Genomic DNA, 23344 nt, shown 5'->3' on the forward strand with positions numbered 1-23344 from the left:
AGCAAAAAAACTTTGAAAAAGACCAACTATATTTCGTACATCATATGACATCACATCACATACACAAAATTTGATTAAAGATAGTAAGAAATTCTGCCCCATATCGCACCCTAACTGCGAGCCGTATAGGAGTTCCATCACTACATAGTATAAACAAAGTCGCTTTCTCTGTCCCTATATCTTTAAATCTACGCAACGGATTTTGATGCAGTTTTTTTTAAAAGATAGTGTGATATATAATACATAAACAATATAGTAAAGAAACACTGATAATTTTAGAAGTTTGCGATGTGATGTCGTATATAAACAAATTCTGTAGTATATTCAGTATCAGTATTGCACCCGTGCGAAGCCGGGGTGCGTAGCTAGTTGATTATAATATTCGACTATGATAATTACATAAACATAACCACATTACGGAAGGTGACTCAAATATTCAAATAACCTATAAATAAAAGATTCGACCGAGTATCGCTAACGTGCTCCTCAGAATTGTTCCGTTCCCTTCCGTTCCGTTACTTTGTCATGGATCCTGTGCTCAGAACCTTACCAAACTTTCACCAAATTACCCTTGAAGTATATATTTTATAATAAAAAAAGAATTATCAAAATTGGTTAACGTGATTTTCAGTTATTCACCTATTTGTCGCGCATATACGTAATGCAAATTTAAGACTTATGTCGTTTTCACATGGATACCATCATCGGAAAAAAAAATAAAAAAAATGGGACCCCACGGGAAGCACTACCTTTCGAACAAAAAAAAAATTATCAAAATCGGTCCACCCAGTGAAAAGTTATGAGGTAACAAACATAAAAAAAAAAAAAAAAAAAAAAAAAAAAATACAGACGAATTGATAACCTCCTCTTTTTGGAAGTCGGTTGAAAATGAAACATGTAATCATAAATTCAATCTACAACACTTTCAATAAATTCAATGAACGAAAACTAAATTAACCTTTAAAAATATGTATTTGTACTATTTATACAATATAGAAATGTTATACTTACTTTTTGATAATGAAAATTCCACTACTTATTCGAAATTAAACACCTCGAATCTTGAAAACAATTATTTTAATACACTAATTTTTATTTTTGATACCATAATAAAAAAAGAAGAAGGTGCTTAATTAACGAAAGGGCTTATTTTTGCAATATTGTTTAGCGCACAAACGCTCGTTAACGATTCTTTTAAATTTTATAATTGATTTTTGAAGCGAAGTCTGTTGAGGAAATGCTTACATTGATCCACAAAGAGTTAGTAACTTTGTATAACTGACTGAAGCATCAAGTTCATGCTTCCTGATAATATTAGTTACGTGCGTCTGACATATTTCTAACTAGCTGTGCCCGCGACCTTGTTCGCATTCGAACATAACAAAAAAAAATAGTAGACTAAGTTACTCCCAATTATATCAGTTATCGGCCAATGAAAGTCCCGTCAAAATCTGTCCCGCCGTTCCAATGATTAGTCGGAACAAACAGACAGACAGACCGACAAAAATTGTAAAAAATGTTATTTTGGTATATGTACCGTGTATAAATACATATACGCATTGAGTAAAAAAAATACAGACGAATTGATAACCTCCTCCTTTTTGAAGTCGTTTGAAAAAGGGCTATTTTAACATTACGAACATACACTCCTATTTTATTATATGTATAGATGGAGGGCTGGTGACGAAGTTAAGGCTAAAACAAAACTAACACATACTGTTGGTTAGCACTAATATTGCCTATTATTCAGTAAAATTCTAATTTTGAAAACGATTGGATCTTCACGAACAGGTTAACAGAAAAGATTAGTGACATCTATTTGTAAGTAATACTCCGCTGAAATGCTGTTAATAAGCGTTACCTTGTATAACCATAATATGATTACATCAAGTATTAAAGGTCGTAAAGTTGACAGTGATGTTAGGTTGTTAATAATTCCGGAATTCCCAATCGCATGCGTGTGATTGAACAAACAGTGTTTTATTTGAAGAGACAACAATTTGATCCGAAATGCGATCATCTGGATGAATGTGCGGCACGGCGCTAAAATGTTTCAATGAGGTGTGAAATCATTGAGGAGAATTCAATGAGCTTTCATTACAATGTTTTTTTACAAATTTCGCAAAGGTTATGAAGTAATTAGGTTGGTTTTTTTAAGTAAAATATGCTGACTGACAAATTGTGGATTGGAATGAATTTCGGTGAAGTCTACTTGTGATTCTGTTTAATTGATTTAAGTGAAGGTTTATTTGTTTTTATTATTTAACTCTTACTTAACTTTGCAGTAAAACATTGTGAGGAAATCTGCATGCGTCGTAAGAAAATCTGCCCCATGGGACCCTTACAGACGTTCCTTTTCATTTAATTTTAATTATACTCATGAAACACAAGAGTTGCCGTAGAAAAGCCAGTTAGGACGAAATTACATTGGGTATACGTTTAGTCTATACAGTAAAAAAAATAATTTGAGTCTGAGTAAAATGACAATGATTTCTTTTTACATTAAATATTCTGTGAATTAAATCAGTATGAAAAAACAGTTTATAAAATTACGTATAAAATATAAAGATATAGAGAGCATGAAAAACAGAAGGAAAGACCACCTGGAGGGGCCTGACGCGTAATATTTATCCTTACGTAACAAATTTTACCAGTTCCCTCCAGTGTAATCCTCGTAAAAGCGTCTACGTTTCAAAAGTGTTTCCAATATGCTGAGAAGTAGGAGTTTCAAGTTCACGCGACGTGAGCGCAATCAATCCTCGTCTATAAATACTTTCTGGATCGCTCGCAGTCGTAGCCGAGCCACTTAGCTGCGTTTCTCGATTGTTATTTATTCTTGTGGATTTTGCTATTATTTTAACATTATTATACTTATAAATCACTAGTCTCCGTTTGTGGTTTTGCTGGGGTCGGAAGGGTATGTGTTAGGTACACATTTAAACTCCTAATGAAATGTTAATGTCATAGCAAAAACACTCGGTCGCTTTTATAAATTAGAATTTAATTACAAAATGCCAACGAAAGTGAACATTATTCCTGAGAAAAGCTCCTCAAGGGTGGCCTTAATCAGCATAAACGTCAGCATATTTATATGTTGCGGACTGTAACTTTTGTAGTTAATTGTATTATATCTAGACACGCGGTAGGGTGTCAGCCAAGTTCAGGTAACAGAACTGGCGAGTAGCACCGTGTATAATTTTACACGAACCATTTGGAGTCACTTTTGACCCCTTCATAACTCAAAAACTGTTTGACATAAACGCGTCAAGCAGTTTTTGAGTTGTATGTTTGAGTTGTAACAAGGTGAGTGTGCGAAGGCTATAATATAATTCGTATATGACTAGAATAGCCAAGTCAGACTTTAGTCAATACATTATACTAAGTTATAAGGAGAAATGTTGTTTTATGTAGTATTAAACGAATTTCAGGAAGGATAATGGAACTTGGCACTTCTTTTGTCGTTGAAGTCAACAACCAAGGTATATTTTATAATACTGTACTTGTCTCTCATTTTACATTGATGTATTTAATGGGATATATATTTCATCATTAGTGTAGTTCATGTTATATGTTAACGTGGGTTTTGTGAAATAAAAAAAACAGTCCAATAATTAATACACTATTTTTTTATGATATAGGTGGGACCAGCATATGTGTGGCCTGATGATAAGTGGTCTCCACAGCCCGTAGCGAATGGTGCTGTAATAAATATAAAATATTCTTTAAATGACGAATGCGCCACATAGATATTGGCACACACCCTTCAGCCCATAACACAAGGATACTGAGTAATTGATGGCAGTATATCAGATGATTGTTTAGCGTAATTTAATAATGTGATGATTAACGAAACTATTAATAATGAATTATGGACATAGTAAGGTTAATGAATCACTAACATAAATTATAATGTGGCACAACAGCTGCCTACTTATAATATACATATGTAAATTATATACCATTATTATAATGTAGTTTACGTAAGGTACTTGTGATATATGGTGAAGATGAGTGAACCTCTACTTAAATTCAAATCGTTTATAAAAAATACATTGGTAAAAAAAGCGTACTTGATACAAGATTTTGTAGATGATAAAAAGGCGTGAAATTAATACCTGTTGACTTCCACGCAGGATATGTTAATTTAAATAATTGTATTAACTAACATGACTTTGTATTTATTAAATGTTGAAAAAGAGTAACTACTTAGTTTCTCGCCGGTTCTTCTCGGTAGAATCTACTTTCCTAACCGGTGGTAGCTTCACTTAATTGTTAATTGACGATTCAAAAGCTCTAGCAAAAGCCCACTTGAATAAAAAATATTTTGATTTTGGTGAAAGTGGTCAACATATTCTTAACCAGGTGTCCCAAAATTGAACGACAATAATTAGCAACTGGGATAAATATCATGCCGATCACAAAAATACTAGAATCAGAAAAAGTAAGGTTGTCTATAGACATAATAAAAAAAATGCAGATTAATAATTACTCTTCTGTTTCTTGTAACGTTATCGCTAGTAACACACAATCCAACTTGTTTCTTCTCTATCAAAGATATATTTAAATGTTCTTAAGATATATTTAAACGTTCTTAATAATCGAATACTTATAATAACTATTTATGTAAGCTTAAGCTCTTTACGGGAGTGATAATTATAAAATGGATTAAAATAACACTACAATCCAAGAGTGTTTAAGGACTTAACCCTGATGACGGGTACTACTACCTGATACGGGTGATACGGATGATGTACGGCCAAAGAAAGAAACCCTTCAATAGCTTTCAAATTCATCCCTTTATCGAGTCCTAAACTCTTAGTACCTTTTGAAACGAAAGCTCTAAACAGACAAAATTAAATTAAACTTACATAGTACAGTATGTACGTGATTTATAATGACATTGCGACGCAATATGTCATTCTCGATCGGTAAAGCAGATTATCGCTCATACCGAGCACACGAAAACAGAGCTTAAGGTGACGATACTTTTCTTACCCCGACTGTGTTTTAATTACTAATGTATGTATAGGAGTCATTAAATCAGCATTAATTACTATAGAAAAAATCATTTAGACTTGTGTTAGAAATACTTCTTGATGCTAATACATTTATATGTTATTTATATATTTAATAAATTCATATTTTCTTAGTGTATCCGTTTTCGTAAAAGTGTAATTGATTTTAGAACGTCATTGGCATGGCTGTATAAAATAATACATGATGTTTTCCCGCGCAAACGGATCATTAAAAAAAAACAAGAAAGTCGCGCATGGAACGACATTTAAAAATATTTGTAAAAATTTCGATTTTTAAAAATTCAGGGCAATAATATAAAAATAAAACCAACAATAAATAAATACTATAATTTCTACTAGCGTATTTAATACTTGTAAAAATCTGTAAGTTCGTCGTAACGTGAATATTCACTTTCGTCTTTATTTGTTAACGTGGAACTTACTTGTGGTCGTGACAACCGAAAAAAAAAAGAAAAACGGTAAAATTCTCAGCGTAGTTTCACAGAACTGTTATATTAGAAAAAAGTCGGATACTTCCTCAGATGTTACTAGTGGATATTCCACCAGAGTGTATTGAATGAAGAATTTGACTTTACAATTATTTACTTACGTAATAAGAGAACATAATTGTTATAGTTTATTAAAATGTCACAATGACATATATACATATAAGTTGTAAGTCTCAACGTGTTCAAATAAATTGTTCAATAATTAAATAAAAATATATACATGATAATCTTACACCAAATACTTTTTCTATTGAATTATCGTGTAGAGTAAGAAGTGTGTATATAAAAATACATAATTGTTTATAACACAGTATCACATTGCTGTTTATGATTAGTATCTTGCGCAGCGTGATTACGCTGTAACACGCGTAAGAATAATCACAGTTTTCAACGAAAGGGCTACCCAACGCAGACAATTTTGAAACTCCAACCGTTTGTATCGGAGCCGAGATGGCCCAGTGGTTATAACGCGTGCATCTTAACTGATGATTGCGGGTTCAAACCCAGGCAAGAAACGCTGTTTCTTGTGCTTAATTTGTCATTATAATTCACCTCGTACTCGGCGGTAAAGGAAAACATCGTGAGGAAACCTGTGTATTCTACCAACCCGCATTGGAACAGCGTGGTGGAATATGTTCCAAACCTTCTCCTCTAAGGGAGAGGAGGCCTTTAGCCCAGCAGTGGGAATTTACAGGCTGTTGTTGTTGTTGTTGTATCTATTGTAATTAGGTAAATTGTACAATCTTTTTAAATATCCAAATCATGAACGTGGTGCCGTCTACTAAAAGTGTCAAACATAATATAACATTGAATAATAAATTATATTTGTTCTTCCGTCCTTCTTGTCTCTGGCTCTGTTTCGAGTTGTAACAAAAAAGTGTGTCCGGCAGTAATTAATAATTAACATAATAAAAGGCTATTATTATATCATCAAATCATTTTACCATTTTTAGTATAGTGGTTGTAAATATAAATAAAAAGTAACCTCTTCAATTTAGTCTCAGACCAAGAAAACAAAGGCATATCATTTTGCTGGTCATGACATGACTAATATGCCAGCATCAAATGATTGATGCTGGCATATTGGTCATGTTTGACAATACACCAAATATGAGTATCCTCTGAACGATATCGTTTATTAAAAAGCAAATAAGCCATGGAAAATAACTCTGCATAAATCTTTTTAGCATGAATTTGAAATAAATATAAATGTGTGAATCTATAGACTTGAAATAGATTTGATTGAAATCCAATTATATTAAAATTATATTTTTAAATGACTTGAGTCTAGTGGATTGTTATTCAAAAATGATAAGATAGTTTTATATATTTTACAAGAGTTAACTTACGATTATTTCAAGTACATTAAAAAATTCCTACTTGAGAAGTCTTAACATATTTTACAATATCTTAGTTTGTGAAAATATATTTTAATATATGTTAATGTAAAATATAATTTGAGATCATTAATATAATAGTTTCCATAATAAAATAAGTCCGACTAGGAGTTGATAAAAATGCAATTTGAATTTAAATAGACTATTTAATGGAATATTTTAACATATTTAATAACACACTCTCTCCTATAACCCTATAAGATCGCACAGTTATTCGACCGATCAAGAGTACCTATAGCATAAATATCAAATCATACGATTATTACAGGCGAGGTATGTTAGCGATGCACACGAGTCACTTATTGTTATATTATACGTTTACATGAATTCTCGGAACCAATGTGATCATTATCTACAACTAAGTTTATAATTACAGCAAGGTGACGTGACACCGTTATATCTCGCTTGTTTTTTTTACCACGGACATCACATAACTTGCACTTTTCATTAAACGCTAAAGCAGTTGTATTTTTTATGGTATAGGTTGGCGGACGATCATATGGGCCACCTGATGGTAAGTGGTCACCATCACCCATAAACAATGACGCTGTAAGAAATATTAACTATTCCTTACTTCGTCAATGTGCCGCCAACCTTGGGAACTAAGATGTTATGTCCCTTGTGCCTGTCGTTACTAGTACTAGTATTGCACAACCAGACAGCAATGAGTAATATCTGTTAGGTTCCTTACGAATAAAACCCGCATGAAGTTCAGTAGTTACCGTTTTCCAATCAATGTACAACAACAACAACAACAGCCTGTAAATTCCCACTGCTGGGCTAAAGGCCTCCTCTCCTTTTGAGGAGAAGGTTTGGAACATATTCCACCACGCTGTTCCAATGCGGGTTGGTGGAATACACATGTGGCAGAATTTTTATGAAATTTGTCACATGCAGGTTTCCTCACGATGTTTTCCTTCACCGCTGAGCACGAGATGAATTATAAAGACAAATTAAGCACATGAATCAGCGGTGCTTGCCTGGGTTTGAACCCGCAATCATCGGTTAAGATGCACGCGTTCTAACCACTGGGCCATCTCTGCTGGAAGAATGGACATAAGTACATTTTGCCTAACACGTGACAACCAACCCCTAAAACTTGAGCGGAACCGCAGGTGATAGATACGAAAATAAACTTATTATAAACTATCTGTTTATAATAAGTTTATTTTCGTATCTACCGACGCGTTACGATATTGCCTTAACAATAGTCCGACAGGCATATCTCATATGCGAACAAGATTCCAATTTCTTTTATATAATGTCGTAAGTCGAACAAATAGGGATACTAGGGATCGAATGCGTTGTACGCTATACGGATGGCATTCGCAACGGGTAATGTGCATATTTCTCATTCCGAGTACAATGTGGCGCGAATGGATATATCGGGATGTTATCGCGAGGAATGGCGTGGAACATACTTTGTGATTATATTAGGTATAAATCATTTTTGATCTAAGTTATGTCAAAGCTATGTATGCTAATGATTGAGTAGATCGTAGACCGAAGTACGTAGTAAGTGCTAGTTTATTTTTGTAGGATTATGTGGCTGACATTGAAATTAAATTCAAAAAAATAAATTATTGACACCACAGATAAACTTAAAACGACCTGGAAAATTATTAATTGGGTAACTAGAAGAGTCCAAAAAAACATCTGCGAGTTGAGGTGATCTATTGATAATATACTAATTCTGTCTGATTCTTCAAATGATTAGATATTAAGAAAATAAACGATCTGTGTATAATGCCACCACTTAGCAGGATCTTTGAAAAATTATAACTAAATCAAATGTTAGTTTTAATGCTATTAACTTGCTTTAATACAATAAACGATTTGACGAATGAACAAGGGAGGACGCCCTTAAGCGAGTCTGTACTGGGCGAAAGAATATAGTTATTTGTGGAGATTTTAACATTGACATTTTAGTGCAATCTTCCATAAGTACTAGGTTCATAAATTTATTTCAATCTTATAATCTAAATAACATATTTTGTGAACCTACAAGAATATCAGCGACTTCCGCAACCTGCATAGATAACGTGTTTTGTAGTTGTGAGGCCGTTAATAAGAAAATCTTATCAAACCTTACATCAGATCACTTTGGCCAAATGGTGTCAATAGGTATAAAAAAAAATCAAAAGGAACGAAAAATCACTTGTAGGCCAATTACTGTAAAAGGTTTAATCAACTTCAATAATGCTTTACACTGTAGCCTTCCAAAATTGAATCTTAGCTCAAATGATCCCAACTCTTTATATAATTCTCTTTTACAAGTAATTAATAACGAATTCAATAAAATATTTCAGTTAAAAACCTTTTATCAAAACAATGAAATGCAGTTCTCAGACTGGGCCACTACCGGTATCTTTATAAGTCGAAATAAATTGTATGAGCTATATGAACTTAAGAAATATAATCGTGATTGTAAATTTATCAATTTTGTTAAAAAATATTCCAAGTTATTTAAACAAGTTTGTCAAACAGCTCGTTCGTTGCATATTAAAAATAAAATCTTAAAATCTAATAATAAAATGAAAACTACTTGGGATATTATAAGTTCGGAAACAGGTAGGTTGAAGTTTGATGCAGGGCAGTTATCTCTTAGTATAAAAGGCAAAATTGTAGGCAAAGATCTAGATGTGGCCAATGAATTCGAAGAATATTTCTCTAATATTCCTCTGAATATTACTAAAGGACTTAATGCGTCTCCTAATGACGCTTTAGACCTACTCAAATGTTATGTTCCCCAGAATGAGTTAGAATTTTCTTTTGAGAATATAACTCCGTACGAAATATTAAAAATATTTAAAACATTAAATCTGAAAAAAACCAGTGATCTATGGGATTTATCAGTCACAATTATTAACAATGTAATTGTGGACTTGGCTCCTTATTTAGCTATCATCTTTAATAAATGTGTACAATCTGGTATTTTTCCTGATATGTTGAAATTAAGTAAAGTAATCCCATTATTTAAGTCCGGTGATAAAAATGATCCAAACAATTACAGACCGATCTCTATTTTGCCAGTATTAAGTAAAATTTTTGAGAAAGTCATGCTTAATCAATTGCTATTATACTTTAACTCGAATAAGCTATTGCATTCTCAACAGTTTGGTTTTACTAAGGGTCGCTCGACTGCTGATGCGGGTGTAGCATTTGTTAAGCACATTTATGATGCATGGGAAAAGTCACAAAACGCTATTGGAGTTTTTTGTGATTTATCAAAAGCTTTCGATTGCGTTAGGCATGATATTCTCCTAGAAAAGCTTAAATATTATGGTATCAGGGGCCCTGCATTGAAATTAATTTCCTCCTACCTTAGTGAAAGAGTTTTGAAGGTTGTGGTTAATGGTGCAAAATCAAATGGCGCTGTGGCGCAAATGGGTGTACCACAGGGTTCAATTTTGAGACCTCTCTTGTTCTTAATATATATAAATGATTTACCTTATTTCGTAAAAAATACTTGCGATATTGTACTGTTTGCAGATGATACATCCCTCATTTTTAAACTTGATAGAAAAATAAACAACTATGACGTTGTAAGCAGTGCTCTGTCGCGGGTTCTTGGTTGGTTTGACATAAATAATTTAGTACTAAATGCTAAAAAGACTAAATGTGTTTTGTTTTCCTTGCCAAATGTCAAATCAAATCCTTCTGCAATAACTTTGAAAAATGAAAGGCTTGAGTTTGTTGAGTCGACGGTCTTTTTAGGGATAACCCTTGACTCCAAACTGCAGTGGGGCACCCATTTGTATGCCCTGGCAAGAAAACTAAGTAGTACCATTTATGCAATAAAAATAATTAGAAAACTTACGGACATAAGTACTGCTAGACTAGTTTATTTTAGTAATTTTTACAGTATTATGTCATATGGAATGTTGTTATGGGGTAATGCAGCAGAGATTGAAGTTGTTTTTATTCTACAGAAAAGAGCTATCCGATCTATTTACAATATTAGCTCCAGGACATCATTACGCGAAAAATTTAAAGAAATAGGTGTATTAACGGCTGTTTCACAATATATTTATGATAATATAATCTTTATACAAAAGAATATTAAAAATTATTCTATCAATGCTGATGTACATACTATTAATACAAGAAATAAGAATAAACTTGTAACCCCCAGTTTCCGTTTGCATACGGTAAATAGAACGTTTTTGGGCAATGGTATACGCATATATAATAAGATACCGGAAAATATAATCAATTTACCATTTTCAAAATTTAAAAATATTATTAAGACTAAATTAATAAATAAATCATACTATTCATTAAAAGAGTACTTTTTAGAAAGAAACGCCTGGAGTTAGGCTCGGGTTCCATCATAGGACGCTAATTACTGTCAATAACAGCATTGTAAATGTGTTTATTTGAAAAGAGCAACTATGCGAGTTTCTTGCCGTTTCTTCTCGCTAGAAGCTGCTTTCCGAAACGGTGGTAGTATTTGATTATTGACGATTCAAAAATGCTTCATTGTGAAGTTTACTTGAATAAAATTGATTTGATTTGATTTGATTTGACGAAGGACAATTGACAAGCCTGGGGAGAGCTATGGGATGCCTTTGGGATGTTTTATAATTTATCAGGAAACAACGTCATTATGCTATTAGAGATGACGTACTAAATTTTCTGATTTCACTGGTTAACAAAATTTAAACTTCTTCATGCCACACGAAGTTTTTTATATTTTCTTAACAGTAAAAGGTGTTGTAAATAAAAATCAACAGATATTTTTTTTTTATCACCCATTAATTTTATTTATTTAGCTACAGTTGATTATAAGGAAAAAAAAGAAAGTTCTCGAAAATAAAAAGAAAAATATGAATGAAACAAAAGTTAATACGATTTTCTGGCATATTTGGCTTCCGGTTGGTCTCTTTTAATTGTCCAGCAATAGTCAGCCAACATCCTTGGACTCCGTTTACCTTGATAACGCTTTTCCATGGCCGAAATGTCCTGATGGAACCTTTCCCCGTGCTCATCACTTACAGCCCCTAAATTCTCAGGGAAAAAACCCAAATGTGAATCTAGAAAATGAATTTTAAGTGACATATTATAATTTAAAGCTTTGTATGCCAATATGAGCTCGTCAATTAACTCTTTGTAGTTTTCAGTTTTATGATTCCCCAAAAAATTTGCAACTACGTTCTTGAAGCATTGCCATGCCGATTTTTCCAAAACGTTCAATTTTTCTTCGAATCTCTGGTCTTTTATTAATTCCCTGATTTGAGGTCCTACAAAAATGCCCTCTTTGATTTTAGCATCACTTATTTTGGGAAATTTATCTTTTAAATACAAAAAACCATATCCATTGCGATCCATCGCCTTTACAAAATTTTTCATAAGACCTAATTTGATATGGAGCGGCGGAAGAAAAACATCAGACGGCTTGACAAGTGGTAAATGCTTCACATTTTTCTGTCCAGGAACTAAAGATTCACGCATAGGCCATACTTTTTTTTTTGTAGTGATTTTGTCTGTCCCTGCTGTCCCATTCGCACAAAAAACAACAAAATTTAGTAAAACCCAACTGTAGTCCAAGTAGTAGGGCAATGACTTATAAATCGCCGCAGATTTTAAAATTATATTTATTATATTGGATTTTTTCAAGTACTAGTTTCATGATCTCATAAGTTTCTTTCATATTAGTACCGTGTGCTAAAGGAACAGAAGGAAATACATTACCGTTATGGAGTAAAACTGCTTTTAGACTTGTTTTGGATGAGTCGATAAACAAACGCCACTGGGAGGAATCAAATTGAATTTCCAAAACCTCCATAACGGAATTTATATCATTACAAAACACCAAGTCCCCATCTTGAGAAAAAAAACTTTAAACTGTACATCACGATTTCGAAAATGGCATATTTTAGTTTCACTATGTAACAAGTTCCATCCTTTTAAACGAGATCCTAACAGTTCTGCCTGTTTTTTTGACAAATTCAAATCGCGTACTAGGTCATTTAGGTCTCCTTGAGTTAATAAATGAGGCTTATCTTGAACTTGTTCAAAGTCTGAATCAGTATCATCATCGACAACAACATTAAATTGGCTTGAAGTGGAGGGTTGTGGATCATCGATATTGAACGATGTAGATGATACTGGTATTGGCAAATTGACGTCATGTGGGATAGGTCTTATTGCTGAAGGTAAATTCGGGTATTGAACTGTGTGTTTTGCTTTCGGGTTTATACCTTTGATTTTAGTAACACAGAAATAGCAATCCGACACATGATCTCTAGGCTCAGTCCATATCATAGGAATAGCAAACGGCATATGACGTAATCCTTTCTTCCAATCTAATAAATTTTTTACACATGTTATACAACAAATATGTGGTGCCCAAGGTTTATCTTGATGAGCAACCGAAAAGGAAAAATACTCGTGATAACACTGCAATATTAGCTCTGTAAAATTTCGCCTTTGTTGTTTGAAAGTCAATTCACCACAAACATAACAAAAAGAGTTAGGATTGTTAATACACTTTCTAGACATATTCGCACAAGCACAGTATTTGACTAGAACAACGCAATTTAAATTAATAAAGAAAATGAATGGAATTATCACTGTTTTCTTACGAACGTTCACATGCATTTATCACTGTAAAGCCAATAATGAACTTGACTTATCACAAGAACACTGAGGGTGATTGAAATAAAATAAGTGCACTTTCGTAATGAGGGTAGGTAGTTAAAATAGGATTACCTACAAGAGTTCGTGTGGCATGACCACTGTTGATCAGTGTTTCCTATCTCAGCAGTTCCAGTTATTGCGGGAGTCCCTCAGGGATCAATTCTTGTTCCATTACTCTTTCTCGTTTATATAAATGACCTGTCAAATGTTTTAGGGTAACACGAAAAAGTATTATTTGCTGATGATGTTTAATGATGATAATTGAAATTTTAAAATATAAAGATATCTTTGAATGCTTTACGATGTGAACAATACTCTCTTTGAAATCGGGTTAATGTTCATAACTTAGATGGTGGTTTTACTATTTTTAAGGTGACAAAATGCATGATGTTTAATCATTATGCCTTCTGCAAATGATGGTTTTTAACCGACTTTAAAAAAAAGAGGTGGTTCTCAATTCGACCGTACTTTTTTTTTATAATTTTATTTGAGCACTTTGTTGGTATTGTTCACGGAATTTGTAATAAAAAAATGTTATTGTCTTTTAATAATTCTCATTCGTTCTTACTTTATTTTCTGTTTTAAAGAAAGCAATGTTATTCGAAGTAGGTTACCCACGACACCTCTCGTGTTTCATAAGTATCATTAAAAGTAAATGAAAAGTAACGTCTGTAAGGGTCCCCTGTGGCAGATTTTTTTGCGACGCATGCAGATTTCCTTACAATGTTTTCCAAATGTCACTTAAACCAAGTAAGCATATCTCTTGTACACTTAACTGAAATTAACCTCATTTCATTCACAATTTGTCAGTCTGCAAAAAAACCAACCTAATTACTTCATAACCTTTGGGAAATTTGTAAAAATCATTGAAATGAAAGCTCATTGAATTCTCCTCAATGATTTCACACCTCATTGAAATATTTTAGCGCCGTGCCGCAAATTCATCCAGATGATCGCATTTCGGGTTGAGTTGTTGTCTCTTCAAATAAAACACTGTTTGTTCAATAACACGCACGCGATTGGGAATTCCGGATTTATTAACAACCTAACATTACTGTCAACTTTGCGACGGATAAAACTTTATGTTATAATATTTGATGTTTGTAGAACATAACGCTTATTAAAACCATTTCAGTGATGTGTGATCGACAAATAGCCTTCACTAATGCTTTCGTTGTGGCCTATTCGTTAAGATCCTTCTTTTTTCAAAATTATATTGCACAATAAATTTTAAAAAATGCATGAATTATCTGTTTATCGAATTTTACAGAATAGCAGATAATATTGTAAAACTTGTAACATCAATTTTCAGATAAATTCCTCAAATGAATTTAGCTTACTTTATTTCGATGAAATTTTATGAATACTTTTATTTGTAAATGTTTTACGTAGTACTCGATAAACGATTATTGCATGATAAAAAGTGTGGCGTTATTATTTTTTTGATTATGAGAATCAATAAGTAATGTAATAATTAAATTTAAGCATCTATTTGATCCATTGTCGGAACTGAGTTTCATGCCGTATCTTTTAGTTGGCTTAAGAATTCTCAACATTTATATTACACTAACAGCCTGTAAATTTCCCACTGCTGTGCTAAGGCCTCCTCGCTCTTTGAGGTTTGGAACATATTCTAACACGCTGTTCCAATGCTGATTAATGGATACTGATATTTATGAATTTCATTGAAATTAGACACATGCAGGTTTCTTCACAATGTTTTCCTTCACCTCTGAGCACGTGATGAATTTTAAACACAATTAATTTGTGTTTAAAATTCACATGAAAATTCAGTGATGCTTGCCTGGGTTTGAGCCCGCAATCATCGATTGGTTAAGATACACGCGTTCTAACCACTGAGCCATCTCGGCTTCAAAAATTCTAAATGAAATGATGATTTAAAGCGCTTGTAAGACTACTTGAATAAAGTACATTTGGTATGATTTGACTCATCTCTCGGTGAAGGGAGCAGAGTGCACCTCAAACACTCGTGTATTGCCCACTTGTGCTCTATAATATACATCGCACGTGACTTTTAAATGAGATTGGAAGTGTAGTGGAAATTTGGTCAGGATTAAAATATCCAATCTTCAAGAAGACCGACCAATTCTAAATGTAGATTTTATCGATAACCAATTGTGACTCAGCACTCTTTTCCATTTAAATTACATCCGTATGTTAAATCAGGAAAATTAAGTTTTTGTAATTTTTACCGTTGTTTAACTGTGATATTGTAAAATATTGCATATATTTGATTGCACCATTGACGTTTTGACATATCATCGAATGCCGTAAATTAAAGTCAGATTTATTAACAGCCAATAAAGGCTCTTTTAATTTTTATTATTATTGTTTACTGCTTTCCGCCCTAGATTTTATCACACATCCGCATATTACTAAGCCTTTATTTTAAGTCCGCTATCTCTATTTCATTCAAATCTGTCCATTTTTGAGTGATTTACTAACAAACAACCAGACATACAAACATTCATATTTATAATATTAATTAATATTTAGTTAATCAATAAAGAAAAAAAAAGTAAAGGAACAGCCTGTACATTTCTCACTGCCTCCTCTTCTATTAAGGCGAGGGTTTGGAACATATTCCACCACGCTGTTCCAACGCGGGTTGGTGGAATGCACATGTGGCAGAATTTCGTTGAAATTAGACACTTGCAGGTTTCCTCACGATGTTGTTCTTCCCCGCCGAGCACGAGATGAATTTTAAACACATATATATATATATATATATATATATATATATATATATATATATATAGTGGTGCTTGCCTGGGTTTGAGCCCGCAAACATCGGTTAAGATGCACGCGTTCTAACCAGTGGGCCATCTCAGCTCGTTCCTCAATAAGCTTCTTAATTTATACCGTCTTCTTATTGATATTTTTAAGATCTTCGTTCCTGAAACGTTGAGTACTGAAAACGATACGTCAAAGAGGAAAGTGGAAGCAAAGTACGAGGCAGACAGACTTCAAAATTAAATTGGAATAATAAATACATAGCAGAGAGTCTTCATTACGAAATCGTACATCTTTAATTCGTACTGATTTAATAATCGATCTATTATAATGAATGAATTGTGATTTAAAATAGACTGGGTCTTTACGATTTGAAAATATTTATTTATTTAAGATTCACTAGTGGTAAATACATCAACACGTACAAAGGTATACAATTTTAATACAACTTAAAACTAAATGCATTACCTATTAAGGTGAATACCACAAAATAGAATTTAGAATAACAATTATAAATAAAAAAATATATAAAAGCTATTTTAGTCTGTTATATTCAATTTCAAATTTGATTAGATAACAATTTAATGAATTAAATATAGACATAATTAAACTTTTACGAAGTTCAAACAAAGATCTGTCAAAGTGTTTAAACTTTGAGTGTTATAAATATACGTAATTAGTCAATATATTTTTCTTAATCAATGTAAAGAACGTAACCTAGAAGCAAAGACTAATGGAAGATAAACTCATGGTATCACTTCCTCCTTCAGAGAGTTCATAGAGAAGATATATTAATCAATTATTTAATAAGAACAATCAACAACATTGACGGTTTGATCAGATCCACTTCTTAATATTACTACATTACAGGCTCTTCCCATATTACTGCCAATAGAACCCTCTGGAAGATCGCATATGATCATTCTGACAAGAGAGATCGCGGGAAAGAATTAACTGAGAAATGGTAATTTTCACAAATATTTTACGTAAGAGATTGTATCCAATTACACTTGGTGCTATAAATTAATATGTAGGAATGATGAATGTGTGAAAGGTAACGCTACTCGTAACACGAGGCGGCTCATTAGTGTCCAAGTTCCCTGAATATTTTAATCTTATTAACTCTACGTTATAATGCTAGTCTCACAGTAGTAGTAGTATCAGTTATATATTAAGTATAAAGCTCCTACTGATTCAGAATGTATGATTATATTTAGACAATCATAATCTTAAGTTTCAACTCATTCTCTCCAATAAAATAGGTATGTTACTTTATCATCATCCGCCCTTTTTTGTCCTCTGTTGGACATAGGCCTCTCCAAGTGCACGCTACTGTGGACTTTCTCCGGCTACTCGCATCCAGCTCCTGCCTGCCGCCTTGTGTAAATCGTCACTCCACCGTGCCTAAGACGTCCAACACTACGTTTGCCAAGACGCGGTCTCCACTCTAGAAGGCATTTTCCACCGTTGGGGAAAACGTGACATACGTTTAGACTTAAATACATTGAAATATATTATTTTTATGCCTGAGAATCTGCGAATGAAAATAGACTTTTTGAGTGCATATTATATATCATTTTATTAAGTGAGAAGCATTTACAATTTTCATATAAAATCTAAAAATAGTACAAGTTAAAAATTACAGTAAATTTTTATTATAGACATGAATACAGAGACCGCAGAATAATGTATTGACTTTACGAATTCGGAAACCACGTGAAAACTAGTAGAGTCATACAACAAAGCGTGTACTATAAAAACCTTCTTTAAAAAACGATATATAAATACATAATGCGAATCTTTTTAAGGTATGTGACGTAAATTTCTATACAAGACCATACAAAATAAAACTTTTGTATAGAATAGCTAATCTGTCACTGTATTCTAAAAACAAGTAAAATCATCGGAGAATTTTGTATAAAACAAATTTTGCGTTCATCGTTAACGAGGCCTTTTGTCTATTTCTTAAAAAAATATTACTTCAGATGGAATTGTATAATTCGGTATTGAAATGAGCGAATACAATTAGATGACGAATTGAAAATATTATTTTTTTTACTATTTATTCACTACGACTAGCATATTACTTATTATTTATTAAGTTTCATTCAAATCTAAGTATTGTAATAGTCGTTCTTTTGTTAATAAATTCGCTCGAATAGCTTTTGATTTAAAAAACAAAGTTCATATAAAAACACTTCTAATAGAATAATTATTACCTTATTTTAGTTGACCCATTAAAGTATTCTTCGGAAGTAACCCCGGTAAATGTCACTAAATGTCTGTTCTTGGTTTGTTTTTATATTTATATCTTGATTAGAGGGGAAGGAAACATCGTGAGGAAATATACACTCTCCCCTCCATAACTTTTCCGGAAAAGTGACAGGAAGGTTTTACCCGGACAGACCAATGTAATAATAAAATCGGACCGTTTATTAACGTGAAAACGTCAATTATAATATCATTCAAATTTTATTTAGCCAAACTTTTTCTTGTTCATAATTATATTTTTGAAATAAAAAAAAGTCTTAACTTTTTTCGTTTCATTGATAATAAACAGAACACAAATATTCAGAAGAACCGAATAAGAAGATGCAAACATTTTTTTGAATTATTTTTTTTTTGAGTGCCATGTGAATTGAATATACAGATACGCACTTTTTAATTTTTTAGTGCTTTTGATTTTTAGACACTATAATTTTATTTATTTTAATGGACTATTATATAAAGAGATGAAGTGAATTTCTGTTCTTCAAATTTGCATAGGACCACCATTGATACCCATTGATATTGAACTTTCATATTAGTATAGATTCAGATCAAACACTGTATATGTTGACGTATACATGACTATTTATATACCATGAAATTCTCGGTCCAGTAGCTTTCGGCGTGAAGACATAACTATAACATATACACAAAACTTTTACACGAGAGATTGTCAGATCCTGATTGTCTACAGAAAAGCCAGTGACTGTGATTAATTAGACACAGATTCAATTAGATAACGAAGTAACATAAACTGTAGTTTAGCTGTAACAAGGTATTTATAGTTAACAAGATAAATAACATAGTCATTTCAAATGCTATATGTTGTTATATATTGCCTTTGATCAATTGCAATCTGCGTAAACAATGTGACGTGCGTATTTATGTATCATTGTCACTACCTATTATAAAACAAAGTCCCCAGCTGCGTTAGTCTCTATGTTCGCTATAAACTCCAAAACTACTGAACGGATTTTTATGCGGTTTTCACTAATATATAGAGGGATTTATAGAGAAGGTTTATGTATATATTTTAATAAGGTTTCGTTAAATAATTTGAAATGGACAGTCGTTAAATATGTCGGATAAAAACAGAAAGAAAAGAAAAAATTAAAAACAAAACAGTTTTGTCCAGCAGTGCGAAGCCGGGGCGGGTCGCTAATTTAAAAATGGAATGCAATAAAATACTTATTTTACCCGCGTGATCATGATGGATAGCTAGTAATGTATACTCGTAAATAATCCTTACTTGTAATGAGTATTACAGAAAGTAATGTTACAATAGGAAAGCGAATATCAGCGAAACCCTTCAAATTACGCAGACGTTTGTCAATTCGGTTGAACGCATTAAGTCATTTTATTAACCGTCTAGAGTAACGAGCTTTAAATACACTTCCAATATTATACCATAATATTCAAAAGTACAGTCGGGGTAAGAAAAGGTCATCGTCACCTTAAGGGCTATTTTCGTGTGCTCAGTATGAGCGATAATCTGCTTTACCGATCGAGAATGATATATTGTCATAGCTCACGTCTAGCAAATAGTACTATATAAGTTTCATTGTATATGCAGTTGTCTGTTTAGCGTTTTAGTTTCAAAAGGTACTAAGAGTTCACGACTTGATAAAGGAATGAATTTGAAAACTGACGAACGTTTTCTTACTCTGACTGCACATAAGAATCGAAGATACACAAGAACACATACATTTAAATGTTACCTTTTTATGTGATCACACACAACGTGTTGAGGGTTACGATTGCATTAATTTAACTATACCGATTATTGTGCTGCTGTTTCTCATGGTATGTCATTTTGATCGTTTGTTATAACAGCTCCTTACGATTGTATGTGATTATATTATGATGTATATAGGTAGTGACCACCTGTCATAGGCATTACTACTGTTAAATTAACCACCCCCCACAACGCCAATTAACGCATTAAATCAACCTTGGGAGTTTTGATATTTGTCTCTTGTATAGTCACAATGGTTCACTCACGCCTCAAAATTTTTATTTCGAGTCGAAATGATAGTTCCTAAGATTATTTATATAACTTAGTGATGTTCGCTGAAATCTCGACATAATCAATGTCGAATATAATAAGTCACTATGACTTCTCTCTAGGTGTATAATAAAATGGAATACTAACACATCCATATGTGTGTAAAGGTACATATACCAAAATATATTTTTTTAAAGTTTTTGCCAGTCTATCTATCTGTTTGTTACCGCTAATCTCTCAAACGGCTGGAACTGATAGCAGAAGTAATAAGGAGTAACTCAGGCTACAACAATAACCTTTTTGGTTAAATTCAAACGCGCACGAAGTCGCGAGCACAGATAGTCTTTAATACATTATTTAATTTATACCTCCATTCGCATAGTCTGATAGGAAGGCAACCTGGCACATGTCGGACATGTCGGAACTTGACTCGTACTGAGATTTATAGCCAGAAAGTTCCATTGGTCCTCTGAGACGTTTATTTATTCACACCCTAACTCGTATCCTGATATGAACCCAGGACTTTGGGACCTGAAACTTTATAACCTAACACTAAACGTGACACTCGCTGACGTGACGCGGGACACGATCACGATTTGTAACTCAGTAAATAAATCACAGCTTTCGATGGAACGTTTTCATTTCTATATGTAAGTAATTTTCTTCGCTTATTGATATAAATACTTGTGCGAATGACATTTTATTTGTAAAGAACGAATAGAGGAAAGTTCAATAGCGAAAATTGTATGTAACTAAAGTTAGTTACGACTTGTACATTATAAGTGAAACATACTAGTTGTTGCCTGTTTTTTTTATGGAATAGTTTGGCGGACGAGCTAATGGGCCACTTGATGGTAATTGGTCATATTCACCCATAGACAATGACGCGGTAAGAAATATTAACTATTGCTTACATCGTCAATGCGCCACCAACCTTGGGAAACTAAGTTGTTGTGCCTGTAGTTACACTGGCTCACTCACCCTTCAAACCCGAACACAACAATACTGCGTACTGTTGTTAAGCGGTAGAATATCTGATGAGTGAGTGGTACCTATCACAAGTAAAAACCACCAGTTTTGTTTTTTAGTGGGTTGGTTGTCAAGTGTAAGTATTATAAAGTTGTGTCTATGTATTTTCTCGAAACTCAAGCTTGCCTCATACCAAAATTCATCAAATACAGTTCAGTGATATACCCGAGAAAGAGAATTGACTCACAGACAGAAAGAATTACTGTCGCAAGTATTTTTTTGTGTTTCTTTTTATTAGTATAAATAATATATCATTTTATCTTATCTTATAACATATTCGTCAACTTTTAGATTAAACGATAACATATTTAATGGTAATGATATTTATTCAAAATTCAAAATCAAATTAAATATATTTATGGTTAGTACATCAAATTACATACGAGTACATCAAAGAGGCCGTGTACCCTTAAACTAGGATTGTATCTAAGAGGTCAGTGACTTCCCAATCAGTGTTTACATTTATTACTTACAATTATTAAGTTTAAATTTTATACTTTATATATATATTATTAGAAGAAAATATAAATCACAAATAGCAACACTGTGACCGGATATATAAGGACAACTGGTTGGCGATAATCGTCCATTCGCTTAGCTGTCAGAATATTTAGCGATTTGCCTGTCATAGAATGAAAATGTCTGTTGGCCGTCATTGAAATATTTAAAAAATATCATTTCGTAATTCTATTTCTAATAATATACTATATGAGGTATTCTTAATATATTTAAGAACTAGCAGACCGGCTTTGCACAGGTAGACTTATATTTTTTTGTTGCTTTTTTCCGATATGTTTAACAATGATCGTTCTATTTCAACCTATTCACACAAGGAAACTTTAATAAATTAAAAATCTAAACTCCCTTATGAATCGCTCTGCCTATTAGTGAAAAGCGCATGAAAATTTGTTTAGTAGTTTTGGAGTTTATCGAGAACATACCGACAAACGTGGCCAGGGGACTTCGTTTTACAATATGTAGTGAGAGAAAGAAAAATCATTTCACATTCAACTAAACTGTCAATTCATTTATTTATAAACATAGCACAGTATCTCATAACTCTCAAAAAATGTGATTTTATAATTTAGTATCAAGGATACTCACGCTTCTGATATGAGCGCTCGCAGCTTACAAAACACCACTCCGAGGCTGTACGGGTACTGATGCCAGTACACGGAGAGATCGTTCGGAAGACCTGGAATAAAAACATGACTATCAATTATTTCTACAGTGTAGGCTGGACCAAAGAGAATTTAGCATGAAGATTCAAAAGTGTTTTTATGAGCCTACTTGAAGTTTGAATTTCGAATTGCATTGCATTAGACGCTTGATAAAAAGTATCAATTAATATGCAACTTATTTTGTTAATTGATTATTAAGACAGTGTGAATATTTTTTGTCCTTTTTAACTCATTTAATGGCTACTTTGTTGTATCTAATTAATTAAATATTATTGATACATGTCCAGTGGCTGACTTCTCTGTAGATATTAGAAGAACTAAAAGTTAACAATATGAAGAAGGTTTTAGATTTATGAAATATTTTACATCAGAGAAAGAATGGCCAAATCAACCTATAATTCAGATACTATAAATAACATATGGTGATTAGGCAAGCTTTATCTGGGTGAGTACCATCCAGACAGATATTCCACACCTAAAAAGTAATTACTAACTATTGTTGTAGTATAAAAGTCAATCCCTTTTCGATTCCGATTCGGATTAT

The 23344-nt window shown here is 32.7% G+C and overlaps 1 protein-coding gene across 1 annotated transcript in view; it reads right to left on the bottom strand.

Moving 5' to 3' along the window:
• The window catches only part of LOC124537838 (neuropeptides capa receptor), a 117460-nt gene that overhangs the window by 66257 nt on the left and 27859 nt on the right, over nucleotides 1–23344 (bottom strand). Inside the window, exon 2 of the mRNA XM_047114776.1 lies at nucleotides 22724–22814. Coding sequence (XP_046970732.1) covers nucleotides 22724–22814 — 91 coding nt within the window. The remainder of the gene's footprint in view (nucleotides 1–22723; nucleotides 22815–23344) is intronic.

This window comes from Vanessa cardui, chromosome 19 (assembly GCF_905220365.1).
Source record: "Vanessa cardui chromosome 19, ilVanCard2.1, whole genome shotgun sequence".
NCBI lineage: Eukaryota > Metazoa > Arthropoda > Insecta > Lepidoptera > Nymphalidae > Vanessa > Vanessa cardui.